The 10,943-nt window shown below is 45.5% G+C and overlaps 1 protein-coding gene across 6 annotated transcripts in view; it reads left to right on the top strand.

Moving 5' to 3' along the window:
- LOC140716644 (TNF receptor-associated factor 3-like) overlaps positions 1 to 4,321 on the top strand; it is a 227,509-nt gene extending 223,188 nt beyond the window's left edge. For all 6 annotated transcript variants that reach the window (XM_073029474.1, XM_073029470.1, XM_073029469.1 and 3 more), the window contains one exon: positions 3,432 to 4,321. In XM_073029474.1, coding sequence (XP_072885575.1) covers positions 3,432 to 4,009 — 578 coding nt within the window. In that variant the 3' untranslated portion in view covers positions 4,010 to 4,321. The remainder of the gene's footprint in view (positions 1 to 3,431) is intronic.
- Positions 4,322 to 10,943: the final 6,622 nt, after the last annotated feature.

Below are 10,943 nucleotides of genomic sequence, written 5' to 3' on the forward strand. Positions count from 1 at the left end.
CAAGTGTTGCCACGTTTCTGCCACCAGACATGCCCGCGATACACTGACCCTAATCTGTACATCTCTGGAACGTGGGAGGAAACCCACACTGACACAAGAATGCACAAACTCCTTACGGACTGCGGCGGGAATGTTGCGATAAACTGAAGAATCCTGAATGGATGTGGGAAAATGCTTGGTTTGTTAATTGGCTGCTGGAAATCACTCCTCAAAGAACTTAAAACATGGAACAGGCCCTTCGCCCACAAGGTGGTTGATGCTGAGCCAGCTAAAAAGCAAATGAAACCCCCCAAAAATCTAATCCCACCGACCTATACAATGTCCATATCCCTCCATCTTCCTCATTTTCATGTGCCTATCGAAACATCTCCTAAAAGCCTCTGATGTACTTGCCTCTGTCACCATACCAGGCCGCGCATTCCAGGCATCCACCCCTCTCTCAGTAAAAAACTTACCCCTCACATCTCCCTTGAACCTACCCCCTCTCACCTTCAATGCACGCCCTCTGGTATTAGGCATTTCAACCCAGGAAAACAGATGCTCCCTGTCCCTCATAATCTTATAAACCTCTGTCAGATCTCCCCTCAGCCTCTGCCCCTCCAAAGAAAACAACCCAAGTTTACCCAGCCTCTCATGATGGCACATGCCCTCTAAATGTGGTCAACCTCTTCTACAGCCTCTCCAAAGCCTCAACGTGCTTCCAACAGCGGGGCAACCAGAACTGTGTGCAATACTCCAGATGTGGCCTCACCAGAGTTTCATAAAGTTGCAACATAACGTCTTGACTTGATGCCTCGACTAACAAAAGCAAGAATACCACTAGCCTTTTTAACCACCTTATTGACCTGCGTAGCCACTGTCAAAGAGCTATGAACTTGGATCCTAAAACCTCTCCGCTCAGCAACGCCGTTAAGGGTCTTTCCTTTAACACTGCCCTGTCTCCTTGCGTGAGCCCTACCGAGGTGCCTCGTGTATCTGGGTGGCAGGAATTAGGGTGGGGTGATTTACCAGGATGTTGCCGGGACATGAGAAACTGAGTTACAGAGAAAGGTTGAATAGGTTAGGACTTTGTTCCCTGGAGCGTAGAAGGATGAGGGGAGATTTGATAGAGGTATGTAAAATTATGATGGGTATAGATAGAGTGAATGCAAGCAGGCTTTTTCCATTGAGGCCAGGGGAGAAAAAAACCAGAGGACATGGGTTAAGGGTGAAGGGGGGAAAAGTTTAAATGGAACATTGGGGGGGGGGGGGCTTCTTCACACAGAGAGTGGTGGGTGTGTGGAATGAGCTGCCAGATGAAGTGGTAAATGCGGGCTCATTTTTAACATTAAAGAAAAACTTGGACAGGTACATGGAGGAGAGGGGTATGGAGGGATATGGTCCAGGTGCAGGTCAGTGGGACTAGGCAGAAAATCTGGTTCAGCACAGCCAAGAAGGGCCAAAAGGCCTGTTTCTGTGCTGTAATGTTCTATGGTTCTATGGACAGGTGATAGTGGGTGTGTTCTAGGGGAAGAGCTTACAGGGTATTCAATGGGTTTGATCTGAAAACTAGTATGGATTCAATGGGCCGAAAGCCATGTTGTGAGACTAAGAATATTGGATTACCAGGCAACGTGGTAAGGGATTGTTCTGCTTCATGAATGACAAGGCTGAACAGGGGCTGGGTCATTGAGGGCAGGTGGTAAATCTCAAGATTCAAGGGAAATAGATTTAGAGTCATAGAAAAGTACAGCACAGAAACAGGCCCTTTGGCCCATCTAGTCCATGTTGAAACACTTTAAACTGACTACTCCCATCAACCTGCACAAGGACCATAGCCCTTCACACCCCTACCATTCTTGAACCTATCCAAACTTCGCTTAAACATTGAAATCGAGCTCTCATACACCACTTGTACTGGCAGCTTGTTACACACTCTCACAATGCTTTGAGTGAAGAGGTTTCCCCTCATATACCCCTTAAACATTTCACCTCTCACCCTTAACCCATGACCTCCTGCTGTAGTCCCACCCGACCTCAGTGGAAAAAACCTGCTTGCTATCTACACCCCTCATAATATTGAATACCTCCATCAAATCTCCTCTCAGTCTTCCACATTTATTAGGAATAAAGTCCTAACCTATTCAAACTCAGGTCCCCCAGACCTGGCAACTTTCTCTGTACTCTTTCAAATTAATTTACATCTTTCCTGAAGGTAGGTGACCAAAACTGCACACAATACTTCAAATTAAGGTAAACCAATGGCACTTCAATGTAACATCGCATCTGCTGTACTCAATACTTTGATTTATAGAGGCCAATGTACCAAAAGCTCTCTTTGCGACCCTAAGGACAGAGATGAAGGAAAACAGCTTTCCCAGAGAGCACTGAATCTGTGACTACCTCTGCCCAGGGAATCGAGAGGTGGCACAGTAGGGCCGTGGTTTGTGCCGAGCCAGCGATCAGTGATCCGGATTCATTTCCAGACGCTGTCTGTACGGAGTTCGCACGTTCTTCCCATCACCGCGTAGGTTTCCTCCAGGTGCTCCAGTACCTACGGTTACCCATAGCCCTCTATTTTTCTGAGCTCCATGTACCTGTCCAGGAGTCTCTTAGAAGACCCTATCGTATCCTCCTCCACCACCGTCGCCAGCAGCCCATCCCACACACTCACCACTCTCTGAGTAAAAAACTTACCCGACATCTCCTCTGCACCTACTCCCCAGCACCTAAAACCTGTGCCCTCTCGTGCTAGCCATTTCAGCCCTGGGAAATAGTTCTGACTTTATGGTGTCACTTTTCCTGAGTATATTTGAAGCTGCACTCCTCCGGACTAGCAGAGGGTTTTCTAACCCGGTCCTGGCTTGATCCCCATAGCCCTTAAATGTCTCACTGATTAAAAATCTATTTCAACTTTAAATATACCCAAGACACTTGCATACAGAAATAAGAATACTCACAACTTTCGGAGAGGTTTAGGGTTAGTAAGTTGCAATGTAGGTGCTGGGAGAATGATGGAAGTTTGCACCCAGAACATACTCAGATGTAAAATGACTCACCTCACGGTATGTTTCAACAAATAAACCAAATTCCTCAGTAGACGCTATCTCTTTGCATAAATTTGAGACACAGCTAGATGAATTTTTGCCTAGCAGGAGAATTAAGGTTTAATGGGAGAAGACAGATGGGTAGAGCTGAGTCGATGGCAACAGCACTCATGATCTTATTGAACAGCCAAGCAGGCTCATTGGGTCAGATGGTCAGCTCCTGATCCTGGTGAAGAGTTTCAGCCCAAAATGTCGACCGTTTATTCCTCTCCGTTGATGCTACCTGACCTGCTAAGCTCCTGCATCATTTTGTCTGTGCGTTGCTCTGGATTTCTAGCGTCTGCAGAACCTCTTGCGTTTTCTCCCCCTCTTCTTTCTCACGCTCTCGCTCCGTTTCTCCTGCAGGCTCGATTGAGCATCAGGTGACACAGCACGACGAAATGCTCGGCATCCATGAGGTCCGCCTGGCGGACATCGACCTGCGTTTCCAGATGCTGGAGACGGCGAGCTACAACGGAAGGCTGATATGGAAGATCCAGGATTACGAGCGGAGGAAGCGGGAGGCCATCTCCGGGAAGACACTCTCGCTCTACAGCCAACCATTCTACACCAGCTCGTTCGGATACAAGATGTGTGCCCGTGTGTATCTCAATGGGGATGGAATGGGTAAGGGCACGCACCTGTCGGTCTTCTTTGTGGTGATGCGTGGAGAGTATGACTCCCTGCTGACCTGGCCCTTCAGGCAGAAGGTGACCCTCACCCTGCTTGACCAAGGACTGGGCAAGGGCCACGTGTCGGACACATTCAAGCCCGACCCCAACAGCAGCAGCTTTGGACGGCCCCAGGGGGAGATGAATGTGGCTTCGGGTTGCCCTCTGTTTGTCGCCCAGACGGTTCTGGAAAACAAAAACCGGCAGTACATCAAAGATGACACCATCTTCATCAAGATAACCGTGGATGTATCGGACCCCCCCGAGCTTTGAAACCTCTTACTCATTCCACTGGAATCGTGCAATAGTCCCATGGTCAAGAGCTTATTGCTTTGAAAGTGTTCAGAAGTGTGCTTGACACCATCCTTTTGAGACTGAGATCTGGGGCCAGACAGTAACTTATAAAACTCTGTTAGCTTCTTGTAACTGTTATCAAAATATTTTATATGATATAGTATTATTAGCCTCTGTTATGATAATGTATTATTATTCACCGACTGTTACTCCACTCCCATGTTTAAAGGGAAATACATCTTTGTTTCAGATATATTTTTATGGAAAGAATAATTAAATTTTTAATTGTTATTGCAAGAGTGCAGGATGCATTTCATTTTTGTGTCTATTGGTACAGCAAGATCCCAAGAGTGTCGGAAGAGCAGGTTCGAGGAACAGGCAATGGATGGGCCTCCTAACGGCCTGAAACCTTGACTTGACCTTGATTACCAAAACATAGGATATACACTCAGTGGCCACTTGATCAGGTCCACCTGTACATCTGCTTGTTAACACACCTGTCTAATTGGCCAGTCATGTGGCAGCAACTCAGTGCATGTAAGCATGCAGACACGGTCAAGAGGTTCAGTTGTTGTTCAGACCAAACATCAGAATGGGGAGGAAATGTGACCTAAGTGACTTTGACTGATCGTTGGTGCCAGATGGGGTGGTTTGAGTATCTCAGAATCTGCTGATCTCCTGGGATTTTCACACACAACGGTGTCTAGAGTTTACAGAGAATGGTGTGAATACAAAACAAAAAATCCAGTGAGCGACAGTTCTGTGGGCAAGAATGCTTTGTTAATGAGAAAGGTCAGAGGAGAATGATCAGACTGGTTCGAGGTGACAGCGACCCATAACATGTTACAGGAGTGGTGTGCAGAAGAGTAGAACTGAATGCACGACATGTCAAACCCTGAGGTGGATGACCACGGACGTACACTCAGTGGCCAGTTTATTAGGAACGGGAGGTGTTAGTTACCAGGGGAGAGCGGCACAGACGGACAGTACAAAGCACAGCCCTGATGAGTCAGGCGGTGAGGTCAAGAGCCCATTGTGTTGCACAACAGGTCTTTTCCAGAGACTAACAACAGCAGGATTCAAGCTGCCTTTGAGCCCGCTGGCTCGCGTTCTCAGGCTTTTTTTATCTTCTGTGCGATGGGAGTGGGGAGAAGAGAGGGTGCAGGGGTTTCGCTGAACAGCCCAGTCTAATTTTCCCCGCAGTTCCGCAAAAGGCGTGTTTCCATGGAAACAACACCAACTCACCGATGCTTAAGTGACATCCATAGCACCAGAGCATCTCCGACCGGAGGACAGCAAAGCAATTGGAAACACCTTGTGATTCAACTGAATTTCAGCCATGTATCGTTGAAAATTAACACCATGACGTGGCCGAGTTTCTTGGCCTTAGTTTTCTAAGCAAACTGACCTCATTTTTGATTGTAGAATCTAGGTGTTTGTAGGGACCCCATTAAATATTTACAAAATCTCTTGTATTTAATCTGGTAGAAATATAACACTGTGCAAACGTCTTCAGCACATGTAGCTGGTGTGTCGAAGACCTTCAGCACAGCACTGAAGCAGCTTATAAACATGAGAACTTCTGCAGAACACACACAAAATACTGGAGGAACACAGCAGGTCAGTCAGCAATAAACAGTTGACATTTCGAGAGTCCTGAAGAAGGGTCTTGGCCCAAAATGTCGACTGTTTAGTCACTTCCATAGAAGCTGCCAGACCGTCTGAGTTCCTCCAGCATCATGTGTATGTTACTGCAGTAATTTTATGTATTACACTGTATTGCTGCCACAAAACAAAACAAATTTGACAGATGTGAGTGACAATAAACCTGATTCTGATGTGGGACTCTGTTGTGGACTGAGGGAGGGAAGAGGGCATGGAGAGGGGAATCATGGTTGGGGAAAGGGGAAGGGAGAGGGGAGGGAGCAGAGAGCACCAGAGAGACATGCTGTAATGATCAATAAACCAATTGTTTGAAACCAAATGACCTTGCCTGGTGTCTCAGGGCTGGGTGTGTCTGCACCGATGCCACCCCTGCCCCTGGCACTCCTTCTCTGCCACCTGTCCCACACCCCTCCCGCGGTGCTCCACCCTCACCATCCCCAACATCCTTTGCTCCCACAAACCTGCTCTCCACCACGTCAACAAATGCAAAAGTCTTAGGCATGCTAGCTCTATACTTGTGACCAAGACTTTTACACAGTAGTACTACCAACTTAGTGAAACCTTTGCATAGGAGCATTGTCTTAGATCTTTGTTTATAGATCAGTAGTGGACAATTGGCTTCCCCAACCTGCTCTGTCCTTTAAATGTCACAGCCGATCTGATTGTAGAAACATAGAATATAGACACATAGAACACCTACAGTAAAATACAGACCCTTCGGCCCACAAAGCTGTGCCAAACATGTCCTTAACTTAGAAATTACCAAGGTTTACCCATAGCCCTCTATTTTTCTAGGTCTCATGTACCTATCCAGGAGTCTTTTAAAAGACCCTATCATTTCCGCCTCCACCACTGCCACTGGCAGCCCATTCCCAACACCCTCTGAATAAAAAAAATTGCCCCTGACATCTCCTCTGTACCTATTGTAATCTCAGGTTAATTGGTCTTTGTCAATTGTCCTATGATTCGGCTCCTATTACTCGGTGGAGTACTGGGCGGTGCAGAACTTTCTGTTCTGTACTGTATCTCTAAATAAATCAGTAAGGTGCAAGATCACAACAAGGTAGATTGCGAGGTCTATCTGGTCATTCTAGGGGACCATTCAAGTGTTTGCTAACAGTGCGACAGAAACTGTCCTTAAGCCTAGAGGTAACTGCTCTGCGGCTTTGGCATCTTCTGTCCAGTGGAGATGGGGGTGAGGGCCAATGTCCAGGATGGGAAGGCTCCTTGGTTATGGAGTGGGTAGTGTGGATGGGTGTATTCCTGATAACAAGAACGCACGTGATTGCAGTAACATGTCTTTAATCTTGTACTGAATCATCTCGCAATAAAAAGCAATGTGCCATTTGTTTTCCTAGTTGCTTGCTATACCTGCAAGATAAACTTGAAGTGACTCCTGTACAAGGGCTCCCAAATCTGTTTGAACTCCAATATCTGTCAGTCTCTCACCATTGAAATAAAATAATTTGCCCTTCCAATTTTTTTCCCAAATTGTCAAAAAAATGTCAACAAAATAGAGAGAGTACAGAGGAGATTTACTAGAATGTTACCTGGGTTTCAGCACCTAAGTTACAGAGAAAGGTTGAACAAGTTAGGTCTTTATTCCTTGAAGCGTAGAAGGTTGAGGGGGGACTTGATAGAGGTATTTAAAATAATGAAGGTGATAGATAGAGTTGATGTGGATAGGCTTTTTCCATTGAGAGTAGGGGAGATTCAAACAAGAGGACATGAGTTGAGAGTTAAGGGAGTTAAGGGTGTTTAAGGGTAACACAAGGGGGAATTTCTTTACTCAGAGAGTGGTAGCTGTGTGGAACGAGCTTCCAGTAGAAGTGGTAGAGGCAGGTTCGATATTGTCATTTAAAAAGAAAATTGGATCGATATATGGACAGGAAAGGTATGGAGGATTATGGGCTGAGTGCAGGTCGGTGGGACTAGGTGAGAGTAAGCGTTCGGCACGGACTAGAAGGGCCGAGATGGCCTCTTTCCGTGCTGCAATTGTTATATGGTTATATTGAGTAAGTACTACCTACCAAAGTAGATATCAGTTGCCTCTCTCATATCCCTGCTTTCAGGACCCCGATCCAGTGCTCACCACCCTTTGGTCTCACACTGGCACAGGGAGAAGGAGAAAGGAGGAGAACGAGTGGAAAATGTGTCTGAAATGAAAGGATGATCTTGGAATTTGAGTAATACTACAAAGCCACACTTGTAGGTTGATGTTGTGTTAATCATGCTGGGTGATTTTCCCTGGAAATGGAGGATATGAGGTAAAGACGAAGAGGGAGGTAGGAGAGGGAAATGGAGATGGGGAGGGGGAGGAATGTGGGTGAGAGTGAGGGAGATGGGTGAGGGAAATGGGGATGAGGAGCGAGAGGAAGGTGGGTGAGAGTGAGGGAGATGGGTGAGGGAAATGGGGATGGGGAGGGGGAGGAAGGTGGATGAGAGTGAGGGAGATGGGTGAGGGAGATGGGAGAGGAAGAGGGAGATGGGGAAAGAAGATAAAATGTGACAGATGAAAGATAAAATAATGAAAGAATTGTCAGAGAAAGAACTGGGAAGTAGTAAAAGGAAAAGACAGAACATTGGAGGGAAATGGGATTGGAACAAAGGTACTGGGAGGAAGTTAAAAGGCAGTGGACCCACCAGCACCTCAAGAAAAACTGTGATAGGCAACTAAATGCTGGCTCAGCCAGCAAAACCCATTATAAATGGAAAAAAAATTCAAAATATAGTAAAAAGCAGGTTGATGATTTATGCTTCTAGCACTCTTTAATTCATTAGGCCAAGGGCATGTTAATTTACATTTGACTTTCCCCCGGTCCATTGCTCTTTTCTCTGCTCCTTTAGCCCCACACAAAGCCCTTCACACGTAACCCGAAGACTGAGATTCTGCCCACGTACCTCAAATGATCTAAAATTCCCAGCTACTGAGACATGTCGTACAGAACCACTCAATGCTCCTCATCACATTCTAACTCACGGGGCGACCCCCATGCCTTAACTTCATTTGCATTTTTTCATTTTTTATCAACTTCAGTGGGCCTGCTTAAGTCCCAAAGTCCCAGGTTTAAAGATAGGACGGAAAGCAGATGTCTACTTGGGGATAGGGAAATCACAAAGACAGACAAGGGTATGAGCAATGCTTGGGTGAGAATGCTTAAAGTGGTTTAGTACAACTTGTCTCAGTAGTCGGGAGTATATTGATGGCAGAGAGAGATTGATTCTGGTGAGTAAAGGGTGAAAGGTTACCTGGGGGTACAAAGTCAAAGTCAAAGTCGACTTTATTATCATCTGCACAACTACATGTTTGCACATTGCCTCCTGTTAGCTGCATTCTCATGAAAAATGCATAATCAAAGACTCCACGTACCCTGGACGTTCTCTCTTCTCTATTCTCCTCTCTTCCATTGGTCAGGAAATACAAAAGCCTTAAATCATGTACCATCAGATTTAATGAGAGTCCTTACCCCATTGATATAAGAATATTAAATGGCTCCCTAGGACTCTTGACCTCACAATCTATCTCAATATGATTTTTTCACCTTCTTGTTAACCTACACTGCACTGCTTATAGTTTTGCCTTGAACTTACTCAATGCTCAGTTATGAACTGATCTGTACAAAACAAGCCTCTATATGTGACAATATTGTCACAGTGGTGTCAAGAAAACAACCTCTCCCTCAAGGTTGCAAAAACAAAGGAGCTGGTTGTGGATTACAGGAGGAATGGAGACAGGCTAACCCCTATTGATATCGATGGATCTGGAGTTGAGAGGGTGAACAGCTTTAAGTTCCTCGGCATACACATTACCGAGAACCTCACGTGATCTGTACACACCGGCTGTGTGGTGAGACAAAGCACAGCAGTGCCTCTTTCACCTCAGACAGTTGAAGAAGTTTGGTATGAGTCCTCAAATCCTTAGAACTTTCTATAGGGGCACAATTGAGAGCATCCTAACTGGCTGCATCACTGCCTGCTATGGGAACTGTACCTCCCTCTATAGTGAGACTCTGTAGAGAGTGGTGCGGACAGCCCAGTGCATCTGTAGATGTGAACTTCCCACTATTCAGGACATTTACAAAGACAGGTGTGTAAAAAGGATCACTGGGAAATGAGTCATCCCATCCATAACTTCCAGCTGCCACCATCCAGGAAATGGTACCTCAACATAAAAGCCAGGACCAACAGGCTCCAGGACAGCTTCTTCCATTAAGCCATCAGACTGCTTAATTCATGCTGATCCAATTGTATTTCTATGTTATATTGACTGTTATATAACCATATAACAATTACAGCACAGAAACAGGCTATCTCGGCCCTTCTGGTCCATGCCGAACGCTTACTCTCACCTAGTCCCACCGACCTGCACTCAGCCCATAACCCTCCATTCCTTTCCATATACCTATCCAATTTTACTTTAAATGACAATATCGAACCTGCCTCTACCACTTCTACTGGAAGCTCATTCCACACAGCTACCACTCTCTGAGTAAAGAAATTCCCCCTTGTGTTACCCTTAAACACCCTTAACTCCCTTAACTCTCAACTCACGTCCTCTTGTTTGAATCTCCCCTACTCTCAATGGAAAAAGCCTATCCACATCAACTCTATCTATCCCTCTCATAATTTTAAATACCTCTATCAAGTCCCCCTTCAACCTTCTACGCTCCAAGGAATAAAGACCTAACTTGTTCAGCCTTGCCCTGTAACTTAGGTGCTGAAACCTAGGTAACATTCTAGTAAATCTCCTCTGTACTCTCTTTATTTTGTTGACAGCTTTCCTATAATTTGGTGACCAGAACTGTACACAATACTCCAAATTTGGCCTCACCAATGCCTTGTACAATTTTAACATTACATCCCAACTCCTATACTCAATGCTCTGATTTATAAAGGCCAGCATACCAAAAGCTCTCTTCACCACCCTATCCACATGAGATTCCACCTTCAAGGAACTATACACCATTATTCCTAGATCACTCTGTTCTACTGCATTCCTCAATGCCCTACCATTTACCATGTATGTCCTATTTTGATTAGTCCTACCAAAATGTAACACCTCACACTTATCAGCATTAAACTCCATCTTCCATCTTTCAGCCCACTCTTCTAACTGGCCTAAATCTCTCTGCAAACTTCGAAAACCTACTTCATTATCCACAACTGCACCTATCTTAGTATCATCTGCATACTTACTAATCCAATTTACCACCCCATCATCCAGATCTTTAATGTGACAAACAACATT

This window comes from Hemitrygon akajei, chromosome 25 (genome assembly GCF_048418815.1).
Source record: "Hemitrygon akajei chromosome 25, sHemAka1.3, whole genome shotgun sequence".
NCBI classification, from domain to species: Eukaryota; Metazoa; Chordata; class Chondrichthyes; order Myliobatiformes; family Dasyatidae; genus Hemitrygon; species Hemitrygon akajei.